We start from the raw sequence: 19,896 nt of genomic DNA on the forward strand, positions 1-19,896 counted from the left end.
CACACACACACACACACACACACACTGGCAGTAGAACGACACTAGAAATGGTCGGCAGCTCATGCCATGTCCATCTTGAATGATTTCTGTTTAGCAGAAGCATCTACATTCTTATTTCATCATTAATGATTTTCTCACAACCATGGGCTTTTTTATGTCAATAAAATAAAGTGATTCATTCAGGTATTAATTATTATCCATATTTCTACAAAGATTCCTCTAATGGTACAGTGCAGAACAAAGCGTCTCGTTCTATGAAGCCGATTAAGGCTCCACCCAAACTTTCAGGGATACTTCTTGCTTTGCACGTTATCTTTCAACCTGTTTAAATGTCAGCAGATGTCTGGTCTCCTGGAAGCAGCTGCAGTTTGGTTCTTATGGCTCACTTATTAACAAATTCATTCTTATTCACACACATGGAGCCAGCTATCATTTATATGAAGCTGTGTTTCCGAACATGTGAATGTAAAGACATCAATGGAAACAAAGAGGTAGTCCTGAAGTCCCTGAATGCTGACTGTAGGGTTAGGTAGGGATGAGCTGGAAGAGGCTGTATTGATGTGGAGCTGAGCCACTCAGCTGATGAGCTCATCTACTCACATTTGAGCTAGTTGTTGTGTACTCGAGTATTTCTACTTGTACTTCACTCCAATTCAAGAATTACATTTACTTTTCACTACACATGAAACACACACATGACATGTGTGTGTTTGATAAATAATTTGATAAATAATGACACACAACAATCTACATTGGACACACTATTCAGAACTAAAAGTCTGTGTGTGATTAACACTGCTGCTGAAATACCTGCCCTCAATTATCACCTGCACCCAGAATGCACCTGTGAAAAAACCTGTGCAGCTACTTTGACGTCATCGCAGGGCGAAAGCAGGTGTAGTTAATAACATTAATTATAGTCCTGCTCCATTGAGGTGGACCAGGGCCCTGGGGCACTCCTAAACACAACAGGATTATAATTAGGTTGGCCCATTAGGTCACCTAGAAGTCAGAGCTCTAACACTGAAACAGGCTTCAGATCTGGGCTGTTAGAGGGCTGGAACAGAAATATACTACATGTTGTTGTTCACGGTACAATACAGGACGTATGTTTGTGTCATCTTTACTTAAAGTGAGTCAGATTCTGTTCTTTGTCTTCACAATATTTACAGCATGTTTCAAATGGGAATGCAAAGGTTATCATGTTTTAAAGGTTGTTTTATCAGTGTTCAGGTGGTTTGTGGAGCTTCATGTTGTGATGATGCCATACTGTCTCAGATATTTTGGGTGTTTTTGGTTTGACAGTGTAGAGTTTCAGAAATAGGCGCCAGTTTCTGAAATTGTTATGAAAAAACAAACCTGTAATTAGCAACTAATTGAGTATTTTCACTTGCTATTTCAAGTACAATGTATTAATACTACTTTAAATGTGTGAGATTTGTGAGTATTTTACATTGCTGTATGGATGTCATTGCTTCCTCCATCACGTATGAATGGTAAGAGCACTGTTCCTGACACTGGAGGGAGCGAAGCATGTATTTACCTTCCAGACTCCACAGTGAGCTGGCCTACAACTCCACCAGCCGGAGCCCAGAACTGAAGCTCCAGCTGCTGCTTCATGGATGGACCCCATGAATCAGTCTGTATCTCAGCAATACTTTTACAAGACCACCAACAGCATCAAGCTTCACAGGTGAACCCTAACCACGCGTGTCCTTTACTTTCTAACCAGCGTGCCTGACTTCAGTCCTCCATCCCTCAGCCTCCCTCTTCTCCCCTTCTTGCATCCATTCGGCATCCTCTCTCCTCATGAGGCCGAGGTTGTTGACTCCTCCTTGGCAGACGCCAAGACACAGGAAGGGGGCGCTATGAGGGAGATTGGGCCTTTCCTCTGCAGGGAGAAGAGATGTGTTGTTGGTGGAACATCTAAGCGGCGGCTGCGTTGGATCAGCAGGAGGCAGAAGATGAGCCGAAGCAGAAGACTGGTGTTCTCTATGAGGAAGTGAGGAAGGTTGCTTTGTTTCATCTTGGCATGTTGTCTCTGAACATCACCAGTTGCTTTCACTGTTTAGTTGAGCCATTTCTCTCCAGCCTGCTGTTGCTTCAGACTGGACTTTTGAGGACAGGACCATCATGTCCATGAAGCCGCTCTGTGTTTGGGCACTTTAAAATATGAGTGTGTTGCTGTTTCCTGCTCCACCTTCCTGTGGCCTCGAGTCCACTCATCACAATCAAAGGTACAATAACTTCCTGTCACACACAGAGACATACTTGCCCCATGGGTTATGTGACAAGGTCAGGTTATTTCAAAACAAAGACAGTAAAGACCAAGCACAGACTAGCTTTAAAAGAGGCACAGTTCCATCCGAATAAAAAAAAGGCAAGGGTGATACCATTATATAAAAAGGGAAGCTAACATGACCCAAACAATTACAGACCAGTATCCATTTTGAGTGTACTGTCAAAAATAATGGAAAGGCTAGAACAGAATGTTGATTTTAGTTTTAAAAAGGACCTTTTACTTGAGTTTCAATCTGGTTTTAGAAAAGCACGCTCCACAGAGATTTGCCTGGTACACCTAACTGACCGAACCAAAAAGGAAAAAGACTGGGAACTCCTGCGGTATGGTTTTGCTGGATTTACAGAAAGCCTTTGACATGGTGGTCGATTTAAATGGGACGGTGTCAAGTGAGAAAACACTGGGATGGGGAGTGCCGCAGGGAAGCATCCTCGGCCCCATATTTTATGTGTTATTTATTAATGACTTCAAAGCTGCTGTTTCCTGTGATTTATATCTTTACACAGATGAGTTGGTGTTGCTGACAGCTCACAGAGACCAAACAGTGGTTGAGGACACTCTTAGTGCTCAACTGCAGAAGGCATGTGAATGGCTATCAGCAAATAGACTGTCCCTCCATTGGGTAAAGCTGAAGCCATTTTATTCGGCGGCAAAATGAGGTTGTCAATGGAACCAGGTTTTGGAGGATGGGAGAGAGTGCAATAAAAACAACAGTCAATAAACTACCTCGTTGTATTTTGGACAAATGCCTGTCTGGTGAAGAAATGACGATTAACCAAAGACTAAAATTTCTAGCCAGCAAGCTACTTTTTTTAGCCCTGTTCTTGGGATGCTGGCTGGAGCCCTGGTCCAGAGTCATATTGACTATGCTGCCATTTCTTGGTTTACACTGGAGGTAGCTTCACGGACATCGCACCCTGCCGCTTTGGGTAAAAACAGTTTTATGTGCAGTGCAGTGGAACAAATTAGCTAAAGAGGTTAAAACAAGCACTTCTCCGATTGCTTTTAAAGGAGCTTTAAGAAGCTAGCTACAAAATAACATTAAACCGATTTTTGTTTGTATATACAGTAACTAGCTGAAATTTTATTTTATCTTCTATTCTCTACTTCATAGGTTCAACTGTTCTGCTGCCTCGTTTACTTGCTGATTCTCATTTTGTAAAAACACTGATTGTATAAGTAAATAAGTGTATAAGAAGGTCTTATAGAACATATGCACTTGTTTTAAATTGTTTTAAATTGTATTTTTTAATTTCTCCCTGATAATGTTTGTTTTTATGCTACGGAGGACCACAACGAAAATAAGCCATAGGGCTTAATTGTGTTGTGATGATGTCTAGGTGTATAAAGTGCTTATGTGCTCTTTTCTGTGCAATCACCAAAGAGAGAAAGTCTTGAAATAATGACAAAACATAGAGATGACAGACTATTGTCAGTAAAGAGGGTAGTCATATGTCTCCAACCACCAGGTCTATGTGTGACTACTAATGTGCTGCACATTCCTAACCAGAGCTGAATGCTAACATCAGTGCTAAGCAGGTATAATTAGCACTCATAAGTACAGCTCTTCTTATCTGGCTCTTAGCATGAAAGTAAATCAGTGTATTTCCCTAAATGTTGAACATTTACTGTGTTAACATACTATGTTATGAATGTTTGCGTCTTAAAACCAGGTGGCAACCGCCAGGTTCATAAACTTGCATTCTCTCTACTGGCCATCAGGGGGCGACACCTCTGGTTGCAAAAAGAAGTCTGATTGTCTAGAAGTCTATGAGAAAATGACTTCTCTCTTGATGAATTATCTCAGTAAACATTGTAAACATGAGTTTATGGTCTCAATCTCTAGTTTCAAGTCTTCACATGAGGTTAAAGTCGAGCTGCCTGCGATAGAGCTTTGTTGATGTACCTCTGATCAGACGCTGCAGGTTGGGATGCTTTACCACTTCAGGGGCTTGGAAGCTGCTATGGGAAGGAAACGGCACCTTCCTTCATACTCAGTGTAGTTGGCAAGCCAAGGCTAGTCTCCTTTCTAACACAAACACATTTTTACAAAATAATTAGTTTCTTCTCACACGGCCCTCGTTATTTCCTTCTTTCTCCTCGCTCTCAGCTGAGCATGAGAAACAGAGTTCTGAGTATTTAACATGCAAACCTGCCCTCCCTCGTCCCCATACAGCAGACCCCCTACCGCTGAGCCCCCGTCGGCCGAGCCAGGTACACTGAGGTCAGCGAGGTCGACGGAGGGTGTGTGTAGCCTTTCGGCTTTTCCTTGTAAATGCGTCATCCGTTACCTTGTGTGTCTCCTCCTAGTGGCCGCAGCCTAACATGCAGCAGAGTGGCAGTCACTATGGCCATCCGTATTTATCCTTCACTCAGAATCTCAGCATGTCTTAATCCAGAATAATAAACATTGTGTTTTGAACCAGTTAGAAGGACTTCATGTCAGCAATAAATGTGAACGAGTGTTGCTTCTTCGTTCCGTCCTCCATACTTTTCAGGCCGTGGCAACATCTGAAAAATGCTTTGTGACAGTGGCAGCAGTCAGGGCATCTCCCCTCAGGACACAGCAGTGAGGATGAGTCACAACCATCTGGTGGCAGATGGTGAAATGTGCACACAGCAGTCAGGAAGACGGACTCACACTCTTTACTCAAGTCAAAATAAAAATAGCAAAAAAACGTCGTCTTACAAGTACAGAAATAACTTAATAGAAATCAGATCGATACAACAAACAGCTACAGCGTAGGACGAGCCCTCATACGGTGGTAGTTCCACCTTAATTGTACTCAGATTTTATTCAACTGATGATTACATCTGTGTGGTGAAAAACTGTTCAGAGATGAAAATGGGGTGTTGGTGCTGCCACGTCGGAAATATAAGGGGAATAGGACTTTTCTCTAGTTGCTTTCTTTTAATTATTAATATTCAAGAAGATGAAGATGATTAATCACATTCTCAGTTAAAGAGCAGAGATAATCTGGTGTGACGACCTTAGTGACCCCTTAAACTCAAGTTTAAAACTGGTTCTCAGGGCTCGTCCAGTGCGTGTTCAAACGGGACAAAAGACCGACAGAGAGCATTTGTCTTTTGCATCTTTATTCTTCTTTTTTCATTATTTTTATTTGTATTGAAATTCATACTCTGTGTCTTCTGGACCTTTTTTTCCATTTTTAAACAGCTTCTGTCATCTAACGCGTCTAAACAAAATCACCAAAAATGATTTCATGTTGTACAATCCACCTGGCGGACATTCCTATTGGCTTCACCAGGGCGCCATTCAACAGCTGTGTGAGGAAGTTCCATTTTAACCCAGATGTCCTGCTCTACGCTGGGATGGTTAAGAACACACTTGAGAAAAGCTGCATGGATGTAAAGAGGAGCCTTCTCGTCACATACTTCTGAAGTCACTGAAGTACACGTACATGTGTCTACTTAACAGGAATACTGTAAAATACACAAGACATCGTTGTCACTCTTAATACCACAGATGAAGCGTGGCACAAACAGCGTTCATGTTCCCATCACAACAAGACAATACTGCCTCTGCATTTTCAGCCCAACACTAGAAAAACGGACCCACTAGTTGATGATGTTGATTAGAATCTGGGTTTCCGGAAGCATCCTCACATATACAACTCTCTCCTATCGGCTCACAATTTAACAGATTATACTCTGAGGGGCGATGCTTCAGGGAGCTCAGACCACAACAAACACTTGTGGTTAAAAAGAACTTCCTCAAAAGATGTCAACCTAGAAAAAGAAGAACAGCAAGGAAGCCATACTGTCTGCCATGTGATCCATACTGCTTTATTCTGATTGGCCGTGACAATATTGTCCCCTCACGTTTCCTTCTACAAACAGGACTGAATGGACACCACAGGTTACTGTACCCAGTAGACACAAAATTCCTGATCCTCAAAAACATGAAGAGAAAAAAAGAAGAAAAAAAAAGGAGGAGAGGCTATTTGAAAACCTGATTTGGATATGGACACTTGATCTGACGCTGGACAAACCAAGTTGTTCTGGCAGAAAGAGGCAGTTGCTGAGTTCCAGACCAAATACTCCCCTGTAACAAGGTTGTTCACCAAACCTCACAAATCCAAATAGAACTGAAGGATGAAGCTGTGAACAAAAAAACTAAAACATTGAGAACTGATTTAAGGTTCACAAATCTCTGACCTTCTCTTTATACTATTGTCTTAACTTGATGCATGATGAGAAACTCACACTTCTGTTCTAATAAACTGGACAAAAGATAAACATGGACTTCCACATAAATTGGGAAAATAACTTCATATCCACGATTACGCCTGTCCATGTCTGTTAAGATCACTTCAAAACACGCATGCAGGGAGGGCGGGTCTGTAATTGGTTTGGAACGAAGCCGCCGCAGATACAAATAAGAACCTGCATTTCTAGATGCACGAGAGCTGTGATGTCACAAGGAGCTTATGACAAAATAGGAGCAAACATTAACGGGTTTGACTGACTGATGACAACAGAGCAGCTGCAGAAGCTGATCAAGTCCCCTGAAATATAAGTCGTTCTCTAACCTCACTGTCATGGCGACCCTCAACCTACTGACGATGTTTTTCAAATCTCGACAGCACACAAATTAATAAGCATGTGCAGTTATTTTTCATTTACTGGATGTTTTGTCCTGCCATCACTGCTTAGTAGCTGCCTCAGTTCCAAGGGGACTTCAAGGAGATCTGCACGCTCTGTAAACATCAACAGTGTCATCTGAAATGCAATGATGAGCTAGCGCCCGCAGTAGGGCGGTGCTGGTATTACACCCCTCCCCCACCCCTGTTCCCAATGTCCCTCAGTTTACAAGAAACAAACAGGAAATAAAAAGATTAAAGAAACAAAAAGAAAGAAAGAAAAAGAAATCCCCCCACCCCCCAACTGGGCCTGCCAGCACGCCATTGACTTCAAGTGTGTAGGAGTATGTGTGTGTGTGTGTGTATGAATGAATGAATGTGAATCTGTGTGTGTGTGCAGCCGTGGCCGCCAGAGTCTCTGAGAATATGTGAGAACTGGTGTGTGTGCGCGTGTGTGTGTGTGCATATGTGTGTGCGTGTGGAGGCTCCATGGGGGTGAGGGGGACTCCTAGTATTTCTTCCCCGGGACGAACTCCTTCGCTTCAGGATTCAAGATGCTCTTCCTCTGCAGAAAAAGACATGGAGGAACATGTAAGGACATATTCCTGTTAACTCAAACTAACAAGGGCTCACTCATTTCTAAGTGAGCATCTCTGTTGTGAAATCAATGGATCTCTTGACTCACCGCCACTTCCTCCAGGTTATTGTGGTGATCGCTGACGGACAGGCCGTTGAGCTGCTGCTGCAGCTGCCCCATGCCCTGGTTGTTGAGGTCACGTGAAGGGATGAACCAATCCTGGTCCTCTTCCTCCAGCATTTCCTGGAAGCAGCGCTCCAAGAACTCCTGCTCCAACAGCTCCTCCTCCACCTGGAGACGACAGAGGGGACAGAATTAAGATGAGTGGCCTACATGTAAGGGTGGGGAAAGAGCAAGGGGCTGGATGGACACAAGATAAATATGTGAGAGATTACGTCACTCATCCAGGCAAGCAAGAGGAAAGACTTGAGAGGTCCAGCTACAGAACACTGGAAAGGGCACTGATTATTGGAAGAAGGCATTTCTACAGGAACTAGGAATGGGACCAAATTAATATGTCATGTCACTATTATCCTGCTAAAAATAATTAACAATAACAATATTATTCCAATAATCATCAGAATATGCTTAAAACAAACTGGAATCACTTAACATTTTGTTAAGAAACTATTATTTATAGTACATCACAGATTAGATGCACATCTTTTTTGTGAACATACTTCACAACAATCAAAAAATCTTTAAAGAATGCCTCATAAATCACAAGGTCTCCCTGCATAAATACATTTAAAATGTGATTTACAAATTTTGACTGATAATGGATTTGAGAGGCAGATACGGACATTTGAAACAGAAAATTGTTTTGAAAATAACTGTGGCCTGGGGGGAACCAAATAGACAAGAGGGATGAGAGTAGAATGACACTATAACAAGATGTGCACAAATTAAATAAAGGTCTCAATTGCTAAAGAGGACTGGAGCCTGATCATTTTTAATTGTCCATGGTGTGCTTTAAAACATAGTACGAGCACAAACCTGTCTGTTATATTCTTCTTCATTCTCCATCCACATGTACTCAGCGAATGGGTTGGCATCGCTGCCCTCCCCTGCATGCCCATTGGCCACCGGCTCCTTTCCCTCCTTGCCTGGAGCGCCACCTCCTGGTGTCTTGGCCACCTCTGGACCGCTCATCTCAGCCGGCTCTGCATGGGAACACAAGAGTTGCATAAGAGTTGGTCAGGATGTAATAACTGGAACATACTAGCTCCCAAAAAAAACTTAAACACCAGGAAAACGTCATAATTTTGTTCCATCCTTGAAGCCATAGCACATTGATTCATCTCCTGTTCATTAGCCTACAGCTGGGTCATATTGGCTGTTGTTCTTACATGAAGTGATCAGAATCAGAGTTCAACCGTTTCAGCCAAACTGAACAAATTAACTACATCTCAATTACATTTTAGCCACAGCTGAAGAGCTGCACCCATGGGTACAATAGTTTTCATCGCGTCTCATTACTCAAACAAAACCGCTAATGAAAAACGTTCCCCATCTCATGATCTGAACATGCTGTGATTGATCCTGGTCTCCAAAATGACTATTCTTACCGCAAACACCAAAATGAGTGTCTTGAAGGCTTAATAGAGTCGTCAGCATTATACAGACACCAATCAACTGTTTCAGGTTGGTGAATTACAGTGCTGCGGCAAACAGCATCAACAGGGAATATCTACACACTCATGAAGACATATAGCGACAGACATTCTTAGGCAACCGATCACCGAGAGTGTTAAATCAGTTGGATTTTGCTAATAAAAAGAGAAAATAAAGCACAATATCAACGCTCATTTCCATACAAAGATTAGATTCCATACGTGGAGCAAAAGAATCATGACTAGGAAGATTTCAATCCAAGTCGATACGCTTTTATGAAGACGCCATCAGTCATCATCGGTGTGCAGTGGGCCACACATGCAACTAGCATGCACTAAAATGCAACTAGCATAGACTAAAATGCAACTAGCATAGACTAAAATGCAACTGGCATAGACTAAAATGCAACTAGCAAGCACTAAAATGCAACTAGCAAGCACTAAAATGCAACTAGCAAACACTAAAATGCATGCACAGCTGGCCTGGCTATGTCAACAAGCTCAGATTACAACACAAACAGAGGGGCAGTGGACATTCTCTGCTCAGGTACACATTACTCCACTATATTTTTACATGGCTAATAACCGTTTACTGCTGTATTAATGCTCTGAAAATCAAATGTAGCATTTTATTTTCATTTCATTTAAAAAACTGTTGAGTGATTCCTGTATAATGTTTCCTTGGCAAAAACTGTTAACATACATACACACACAACAGGATTTACTAATATCAGAAAAAAGAATTGTATATTTAATTATGAAAAAATGGTGTCATAATTATTTCCCTTCTTCTGTGACACAGAACCCGTTCCGATGAGAAATGCCCACTATAATGACATAATCCTCAGACTGCCGGCCAGCTCAAACAGACGTGTCATGACTCAACCGAGGCCTTGCAGTGGGGAGAGGGGGGAGAGGGGGGAGGGAGGGGAGTGAAGCCATGATCTCAACCGCACACAGCCCCAGGGTCAGCCTGATGCAGACACACTATGTCTTGGGAGGACGACTCCCGGCAGCTTCACAGTAAGAACCCCATTTCCAAATTAAAGACATGTCGTTGCTTTGCCACCTATTGTTGCCGTCAACCCAACAAAGTGACTGTTACGGACAAGCTGTCCTTCAGAGCCGTTCACATAAACATGCAAGTAGGTTAGTAGACTAGAAGCTGTCAGTGTTTCTGTCTGTCTGTCAGCAACGATAAAGCAGTCTAATGATGCAGTGCAGACTGCATGAAACGTTAGCCACGAGGGCAAATCATAGTCCGGCAAGGAAACAGTGAGCATGTAGGATTAATTTTGTAAAAGTGTTCAAACTCAATTTTACTGCAGCCTATAAAAATGTTAGGAAATCAACAAAGACAGTTTGAACAAAACTTGTGCTGCATATAATTTGAGATTATCAGGCATGGGAGACAAACATCAAAAGTTTAGCCAAGACGTCTATACAGCAATCGCAAACTGAAAGATTTCTTAAAAAAAAAAAAAAAAAAGTGATTTGTTGAATCCATGAAGCTAAAAATGACCATGCAAATCCAAACTAGTTGAATATGAATTGATTTTGAGTCTCCAGAGTCTTTCAGAGGACATTTCTCTGCCCAGGTGACACAAGAGTGCATGCGGGTGAATCAGCGTGAACAAGAAAACAGCCAGTACTGTACCATTATGTACTGTATGTAGCACTTAATATGTCCATGTTGCATAACCATGTGTTGGTCACCATGTAATATTTAGTTAGCAGAGCCTAGCATCCTCCATGCCTGCGAGCAGAGTGTGATTTGATTCGATATGATGAGGGTGAAGAACAGTGGAAAGGTAAATACAGCACCTCAGTAGGATTATAAAGAAAATAAACATTCAGAGGAAATTAACACAAAATGTGATATTATTGAGCTGAAGTTTTGAGTCAAACAACCTCATGTGAAACACCTCCAGTTGCACTCTAGTTGTAGATGATGTCAACATGTTTTGATTGGTTGTTCCTGATGACCAATCACACACTGTATGATTGATGTATGTCAATAATGAATGTCAATGTACTGCAAATCCTTTACCTGAATTTCCCCATCTATTTTGAAATAATATCTCTCCTTAAGACCTACATATTTGTTGGATTTGAGAAGTGGATCACATATTTAAAATGACAATATGCCAAACTATGCCTAGAAATGAGATCATTACCGTTATAAAAATAACGAAATGTCACCATATGGTTGGCGAACTTACAAAAACATTTGAAGCAACACCGTGATGCTCTGAGAAACTATGATGGACATTTGTTTTACTGTTGTACGCCACTTTACAGATTAAAAGTTACCAATTACTCACTTAATAGTTTAATTTAAAAAACAAAATGACAAACATTTAATGGTTACACCTTGTAAAAAAGGAGGACTTGCTGTTTCTCACTCTGTTAAATCATTGTAGATTATATATTGTTGGATGAAGAAATAAGCAATGTGACAATGTCAGCGGGGCCTCTGGGCCACGGTGACATTTCAAAAAGATTGACATTTTACAGAATAATAAAAATTTCACAAATAATACATTACTTTAAACAATAATTAATATAATTCTCGTTGAATGCCTTAAAACATAACTTGAATAAAAAAATATCAATAGCCAGCTGTTTTGTAATAAGGAAATTAGTGAGAAAACAAAGTACGCGTAGATAACGTTACTAATACCATTAAACACAGTTTATAAAAAGATAAAATATTAAACTTCACATTAAAATGTCGGCAGATGAATCTATTGTTTTAATACGACTTGACAATCTGTTAGAAGAACCCAAGTACATGTTTGTATCTGAATGTGGAGGACAAAAAAACTTAAATCTCAACAAATCTCCAAACTGAAGAGCGAAAACACGAGAGAAGACGGGAAACACAGCTAGCTAACAAGAGCTTTGTGCAACTCCGTCAACTGCTCTTCACAGCCGCTTTGAACACACAGAAACCCGCTTCATAGCACATTATGTAATGTAACAGTTAGTATATGTAATGGAAGACGTGTCGTAGTAGCTTATAGCATGCTAACACCTTCTGAGCGCTAACGCTAACGGGCTAAACCAGGTGTACAGGTCCACCTGGAAAGTTGGTAAATGGATTGGACGGTTTTAGCCGAGGTAACATTCATGCTAAGTAGCTAGTTGGCCGTAGCTGCAGACGAATAGATCCAGATAGCTGTGCTGTCAATGGTCGGGCCTAAGGTGAAAGCTATCCCAGTCACAACAAAGGGTAGCGGGCTAGATTATTCCCACTCAACTCGGTAAGTGATATTGCGTAAAAACAGCGTAAACGAAAACAAAGTACATAATGCAAGGAACACGGTACGACATTATAACGCGAAATCACACAGCGAGGTCAAACTCCATTACCGTCCGGATGCTTGAGGCCAAACAAAGTCGGCTGCTCAGCTATCGGCTAGCACGCTGCTACAGCATGGCAGCATCACTGAAGCAGGTCAACACAACAAGCCTCCGCTCCGGGATTACAACAGCTTTACACACACAAAACGAACCTCCACGCGTTTACAAGTCGACGTTACCTGGCATTGTGCTCTCACTTTTCGCTTCGAAGTGTTACCTTACACACAGTTTTAATAAGTGCACAGCGAGGAGTGCGTGTTCGTCGTTTCTCCAGTGGGGATTACTGTGGTGCGTTGCAACGTAGCTCAAGTTAGCTAAATCCTGTTAGCCACCTTGCTAACGTTAGAAAGATGGGTCGGTCACGTGGTCTGGTGCTGCATTCATGGTCTATCAGGCATGTGGGAATTACTACAACTTCACTTAAAGTAATACGAAAATGTAAAATAACTGCCTATCTCAATTCCCACAACCCAACCTGAAGTATTCACGTATCGTTTTATTCGACCAAACCCAACCCGAGATATTTAGTATACAATTAAATGAAAAAGCTGAAAATCAGCCCATTTGTGGGTTAATACACTATTGATAAATAACTTAAATACAGATTCATCAATTAACTAATTATAATTTCAGCTCTAGCGTTGAGCAAACTGTAATTTTACCAATACATCATGATCTAATGTACTTCATGACAGTGTTTTAAACATCGCTTTTAGTATTTTATGTGGAATATTGCAAACATTTGACTATGATGATCTCTCCATATGGATATTGGGAAATACTTATTGATATTGTGATTTCAACTTTATCAACTAACCACTTTATCAACTAACCCCAGCTCAGATGTCTGAATTAATTTGAATAATGCCATATGTGGGGAAGGGACAATATTCAGAACATGAAAGATAAACAGCATTGACATGGACAAATATTAGTACTTAGGATACAGCCAGATAGACAAAGTGTGAGGGGAGCAAATTAAAAATGGACTTAAGTCAGAGTATTGATGTTCATATATTGTGTAGAAGAATATTTGCAGTGATGCACAAAAACAGACATGGTTCGAATATGCAAGCAGCTACACCACAAACATGTGGTAATATTCCACCAGTTTTTCCATTGTTATTCCCCCTAGAGGCTAAAAGTGCGTGATGATGATAGATCCTGAGATTGAACAAGATCCAGCTCTGATGCACTCTGGGCAGCAAAACACTGTACATCATGACCTCTTTCCTCTGCTGTCTATTCTGATGTGAAAAAAGAGATGTTCTATTTTTTCTGTTGACAAAATTATACCATTTGTGGACTGTGGTTCCATTTTTTCCCCTTACCATCCGATCAACAAATATCACACATATCAGGCTCAGAGTGACAGCCTGGAATAGATATTATTTTTCTTTCATCTTTGGTTAGAAGTCCCAGTCCCTACGTTTATCATTTTCAATATAGTTGTGGTTCTGGTAAGTTCTATTGCATTATGCTGGGTTTCTAATATTTTGTGACTTAGATGGATGTATTATAGGAAGGTTGTACTGCATTAGTTTGAGCTTGTTGACATGTAGAACACCACTTCTTCTGTTTTTGCTATTGTCAATTAAAAAAAAAACACACATTACCAGTGCTGCAGCTAGACTTATTCCATTATCAGTTAAAGGTGCAAGATTCCATTCTTAAACTTGAATTCTCTCTGTTGGCCATCAGGGGGCGACGCCTCTATTTGCAAAAATAAGTAAGATTTTATTGAAGCCTATGAGAAAACCCTATGACCCAACTTCTCATTTGATGAGTTTATTAGTGCTTAAAATCGGTCTTCATTTGAATGTTCAGTATCGATTAATAAAACCCCAGGATCGATCTTTTAATATATGCCTTTTCCCGTGGATGCGTGAAGTCCCGCCGTTAGTCTCCCATGGCCAGCAGGGCTCCAGAGTGCGACCAAAAATCAGTGAAATATGTTCCTTGGTCGCACCGATGCATCGAATATCTAACTGGTCTGTTTATGTGTGTAGCGTTAGCGCAGAAGAACTACCGGTCTCTTCTTCGCTGAATGTTGTGTCTTAATATGCTATGAGTGAAACTAGTTATCCTGCTTCTCCTGGAGCGACAACGATGAAGAGAACTGTACAGCACAGACACGACATCATCAACAGAGTTAGACTTCACTTCCTGTCTCCCCTCACACCGTAAGATGCCGGTCCGGTCTCAACGGTCGGTCGTAGTTTTAAGAACCGGTCATTTGAGTCGGCTCAGGTTTGCCAACATGATGTATTTACTCCAAAGAGTCCGGCCAGAGCCAGGCTGGGACGCTGCTTTTACTGTTGAGCATCGGCATTCAGAATCGTTCAAAAGCACCAGAAACACAACCAGACAGGTGCTGGTGAGCCGAGCAGCGGCGGAGTGGAAGTTTGGCTGACGGCGCGCAGTGCGCACACGTCACCGAGACCTCCACAGTTCCAGGCACATTTAAATGCAATAAATAATCACAACAAACACTATTTAATGCAACTAATTGAATCAACACATGAATGTATATCTATATAGATTGTCCCGTCACATCTGACGTCAGATCAAAGGCGGATGGCACGCGTAACGGAAACTCAGCCTCTCAGACCAAAACATCTCCCTCTCTCTCTCCTGTTTTTTATAATATGGGCATTGTTATTATTATGATAGCGCGCAAGTGACGGAACTTGCACTGAACCTCCCCTAACGCATTAAAGGTGAGGAGAGGAGCTCATTTGATTGGTGAAGATCTGAATCGGCTGTATTAATCCCAGTCCACGCCTCGTCTCCTCCTCGTCTCCCACTCACGCCTTCTTCTCCTCCCTCTTTCCCACTTGCGGGGGTAGGAGTGATGGGAGGCGTGGTGCAGGTCGGCGTGGCGCAGGTGCGCTACGCGCTGACTACGCCTAGTCTACGAAACTAGGGCCCTTTAAGTTTAGTTTTAAACAATGGAGGTTATTTTGATTTTGTGTTGAGATTTAAATAAAAAAAGTTTATTTAAAAAAAAAGAAACACTTATTCCCATTTATAGTCATTGACTGAATATGTTAAGAAAGTACCAGTGTTTATGGGAACTGTAAAGAAAAGGTGGGTGCATATAAATGAAAAAGTTAGGCGCACCAGTGCGACCAATGTAAAAGGTTAGTCTGGAGCGCTGGAGCTCACACGAGATGTGGCCACGTGAGAGTCGTAGTAGTGAACCAAAACATGCTCCACTGAAGGGACCGCCAAGCAAGGCAGATGCGTGGTTGCATTTCGGATTCAAAAACTATGAAGACAGAGAAGAGCTGGACAAAAGCAAAGCCTTGAAATATCCCTGACCGAATCGAAATGGAATCAAATCAAATCGGAGATTAAATCGAATCCAAGCCTTGTGAATCGGAATCAATTCGGGAAAGTGGCGATACCCAGCCGTAGAGTTTATGGTCTCAATCTATAGTTTCAAGTCTTCTTCAATCCAGCATGATGTTCATTTAGTACATTATGGTCCATTTAGAGTCCAACAGACCAGAAAGCAGGGGATGCTTTAGGGGGCGGGGCTTACCTGATTGACAGGTCGCAACCACGCTACCAATCCAGTCAGCTACTAAGACGACTTCAACTCTTAGCTGAAAAGTTGACTTCGAATTATGAAGCTAACTTTGTAAGCAGCTTCACACCAGAATCCACATGGACCGATAGTCTATGGCTGTAATCCGAGTCTCTGTACTTTCTTACATAGTAGCCAGTCCAGCCTCACCTGCCTGAGGACCCCCCCTCCCCCAGACCCTTCTAGACTGCCTTTTTTCCCGCACCTCCAACCTTTCCAACCTTTCTGGTTCTGCAAAGCCTCTATAAACGGAGACACCCTTACACTACAAAGCAAAGTTCTTTATAAATGGTGCGATCATATTTTTGACTCTCCTTTCTCTTTAGATATGCTCTGAATTTGGAAAATTTAGTACTTTTAATCAAGTAGTGAAGGATGAATTAAAAGGTCTAAAGTAACATCTTCAAGGACATTATTTTGTCCAAATTAACAGCCACAAAAACAAACTATTCCATTTCCAAAGACACATAATAGAGTAGCTAATACTCACATTTACAACTGGACCCATTTAACATTTGACATTTTTGCTTGAATAAAATTACTTAAATCATGAATCAATTATGGAAACCAATACATTTTCTTATGATCAACTAATCCAGTAGTTGCCAACCAGGGGTTCAGGATAATTGTGGATAATTATATAAAACATTAAACACTTCCTATTTTTCCAGAGTTTTCACAAAACTTTCCTTCTTTATTGTTGTTAAAATGTTGGATAGCTTTACCTATTTGTGGTTCTAAAGAATAAACGTCCCCTGTTGGCTGTTTATCTACATGTGAAAAGTCAAGTTTAACATTTCTAAGCCTCAGGAGGTTCGTAACCAATGAACAAGTCAGCACTACACGTCACAGCAACGTGGAGAGGGGAACGTCGGGGCTCGTAATGGGTACATGAACGCAACACGTGAACAAACATCCCTCAAGCTCCGCCACACCACCACCACCACACTTTTACACTCTCCCGAACACAAACGCCTGCGTGGCTAAAGTATCATACAGTATGTTGTTCTTAATCCAACATGTGCAGACTCATATATTCATGAACGTGATTGTTGGCTATACAACTATCCTCCATGTGTGTTTGACACCTTCTCATAGTGTTCATCAAAGTTTGTCTTCTCTTCAGATTGTTGATGAGGGCTTACATTGGTGCGACACCCGAAGTCATGTCGACCGTGGACATTATTAAGTAATGAAGAGACATATGCTCTTATATTATATGATTAGATATGGTAGTTGCTTGTAGTGAACGTTGTTAGCCAGTTAGTTTGCGTGTCTCTCTCTTACTTGTGTAGCAGCCAGCTAGCTGCTCCGCTCCACAACAACACCTCACTCACCACAACTTCACAGGGGGATCCGCCAACCAGCTGTCGGGGGACAGCGTCTCTTTTCCGGCCCCGGACGTCACAGCAAAACCACTCAACAAAGAAAAAACTCCAATAATGTCCAGTACGCCAAAAACACGTGTCTCGTTTACCAGTTTGCTCGTTTTATTGGCTAAAAAGAGATCAATTCACCGCTTCTCTAGCGAGACGTCGAGACGAGGAACGTTGTGTCGTGGGTCGCGTTTGTCCAGTTGTACACTTCCGTCATTGGTTGGAGTCCACGTCAGTCAACGCTGCCTCGCGAGTCTATTGGTCCTGACGACCGCAAGCTCCGCCCACATCGATTCATGTAAGTAAACAAAATATAACCCTCTTCCTCGCTGCCCCCTTTCCGTAATCAATATGAACAGTTAATATTTGACAACGTGGCCGTATGAAGTCGGTCGGAGCTCCAACACAGGCTCGGTTCTCCATCAGAGACAGACAGTTAGAGAGGAGAGAGGAGAGAGAGGAGGGAGAGAGGAGAGGAGAGAGATAGGAGAGGAGAGGAGAGGAGAGGAGAGGAGAGAGAGGAGGGAGAGATAGGAGGGAGAGATAGGAGAGGAGAGGAGAGAGAGGAGAGAGAGGAGGGAGAGGAGGGAGAGGAGAGAGAGGAGAGGAGAGAGAGGAGGGAGAGATAGGAGAGGAGAGGAGAGGAGAGAGAGGAGAGAGAGGAGAGGAGAGAGAGGAGGGAGAGATAGGAGAGGAGAGGAGAGAGAGGAGAGAGAGGAGGGAGAGGAGAGAGAGAGGAGAGAGAGAGGAGACAGAGAGGAGACAGAGAGGAGAGCAGAGAGGAGAGAGGAAAGAGGAGAGAGAGGAGAGAGAGAGGAGAGAGATAGGAGACAGAGAGGAGAGCAGAGAGGAGAGAGGAAAGAGGAGAGAGATAGGAGAGAGAGAGGAGAGAGATAGGAGATAGGAGAGAGGAGAGGAGAGGAGAGAGATAGGAGAGAGGAGAGGAGAGGAGAGGAGAGAGATAGGAGAGAGGAGAGGAGAGAGAGAGGAGAGAAAGTACAGCTCAGTCAACAATGTAACATGTGAATGTGAGCGGGGTCTTGTGCCTGTTAGATTGGACTTCTGTTCTGCACAAAGATCATATGAAATAAGTCTGGAAGTTGAAAGACCCTCACAGCAGCGTGTTGTGGTGATCTGACCGCTGCCGATAGGAACCTGCTCCTCTCTCACCGACGGGACGGACAGCTCGCTGTCTTCTAGAGGAGTGAGAAATAGAGACTGATTATTATTGTGAATACAGGAAACAAAACTAATTTATCTGCAGGGAGACCTTATGATTTATGATCATCTGATTCAAGATTATTTTATTATTGTTAACTAAAAAGGATCTTAATTAAAAAATGATGTGTCTTTTCTGTGACACAATACAATATTTGATTCCTAACTAAATGTAAAGTGATACCAGTCTGTTTAAGTGCCATGTTAAGAGGTCTAAGCTTATTTAGATGATTATTTGGATAATATCATGAATCACATTTTGGCAGGATAATTGTGACCTGTGCCTACTCACAGATAATTGTAATATTAATAATGTATGGCTAAATTATGGTATTGAGATGATCTAGACATTCCTGCTGTATGCTGGAATTTCTTTTTATTACATTGTTACATGATTGTGTATGAAACAAGTAACATCAATATAGAGGAGTAACATAACATTGCAAACAAACAAATGGAGCAATGGAGTACACTGACTTCTTATTGCAAATGTTTATGTTATTAGTTTTTGTCAGACATACATGACTTATGTCTACTTTAATAGTATTTATTCAGTGAATATCAGGAGATAGACCCCTGCTTGCTACGCTGGAGGGTTTAGTTGTAAACTTGTCTTCTTTTCTTTCTCTGTGTGTTGAAGTGTTATTGATCTAAGAGCTGACTATGTTTTTAGTAATGGCAGCTGTTCTGAATCCCTGACACTGTTTGGTGAAACGTATGTTGGTGAGATATTTCCTGTTCCAGACTCCAACATTCATCATCCTCTGGTTGTGTTCTGAAAGGACATTGATTATTGGCGGCACCCACAGATGATTGAGGTTATATCATTAGCTTTCTGGCACTTGAACACTACTTGTGTAACAGCCACACCTGTGTAAAGAATCCATGGCTCATTTGTGCAGCATTTTCAAAAGCCTGACTCAGCCTCTGTCCCACACAGCTCATAATGACTGTGGATCAACCCGCATGTCCTCCTTAAAGCTGAAAAGAAAGGCAGCAGCAAATGAGAGGGTGCACTACCCTGAAATCCCAGCGGAGGGCGACTGAAACACACAGTGTGGTTTTATAGGCAGAATGGTGTATAATAATTATTATTGTGTCATGTGTGGCTTGAACCAAGGATGTAAGTACTGCACCCCATAACCACTCAAGCCTGTTGAAGTGGACTCCAATTAAAGTACTCGACCAATCCAGAAGAAGGAATACTGCTTTGTCATGAAACAAATAATTCTGTTCTATTAGGGAACTCTG

At 41.9% G+C, this 19,896-nt stretch overlaps 1 protein-coding gene across 1 annotated transcript; it reads right to left on the reverse strand.

The window, feature by feature from the left end:
• Positions 1 to 6,085: 6,085 nt before the first annotated feature.
• paip2b (poly(A) binding protein interacting protein 2B) lies at positions 6,086 to 12,814 on the reverse strand. The gene is made up of 4 exons (XM_084003739.1): positions 12,639 to 12,814; positions 8,477 to 8,643; positions 7,589 to 7,771; positions 6,086 to 7,468 (listed from the first exon to the last, which is right to left on the reverse strand). Exons 1-4 carry the CDS (start codon positions 12,643 to 12,645, stop codon positions 7,412 to 7,414), a joined length of 414 nt encoding a protein of 137 aa, XP_083859865.1. The 5' UTR covers positions 12,646 to 12,814; the 3' UTR covers positions 6,086 to 7,411.
• Positions 12,815 to 19,896: the final 7,082 nt, after the last annotated feature.

This window comes from Eutrigla gurnardus (genome assembly GCF_963514095.1).
Source record: "Eutrigla gurnardus genome assembly, chromosome: 23".
Classification (NCBI taxonomy): domain Eukaryota; kingdom Metazoa; phylum Chordata; class Actinopteri; order Perciformes; family Triglidae; genus Eutrigla; species Eutrigla gurnardus.

What these genes read in the sequence shown, in the direction of transcription:
- paip2b (XM_084003739.1), bottom strand. An exon ending in AAGAAGAATATAACAGACAG is followed by an intron (nt 7,772 to 8,476) that starts GTTTGTGCTCGT and finishes TGTCGTCTCCAG; the next exon opens with GTGGAGGAGGAGCTGTTGGA. An exon ending in ATAACCTGGAGGAAGTGGCG is followed by an intron (nt 7,469 to 7,588) that starts GTGAGTCAAGAG and finishes CTTTTTCTGCAG; the next exon opens with AGGAAGAGCATCTTGAATCC.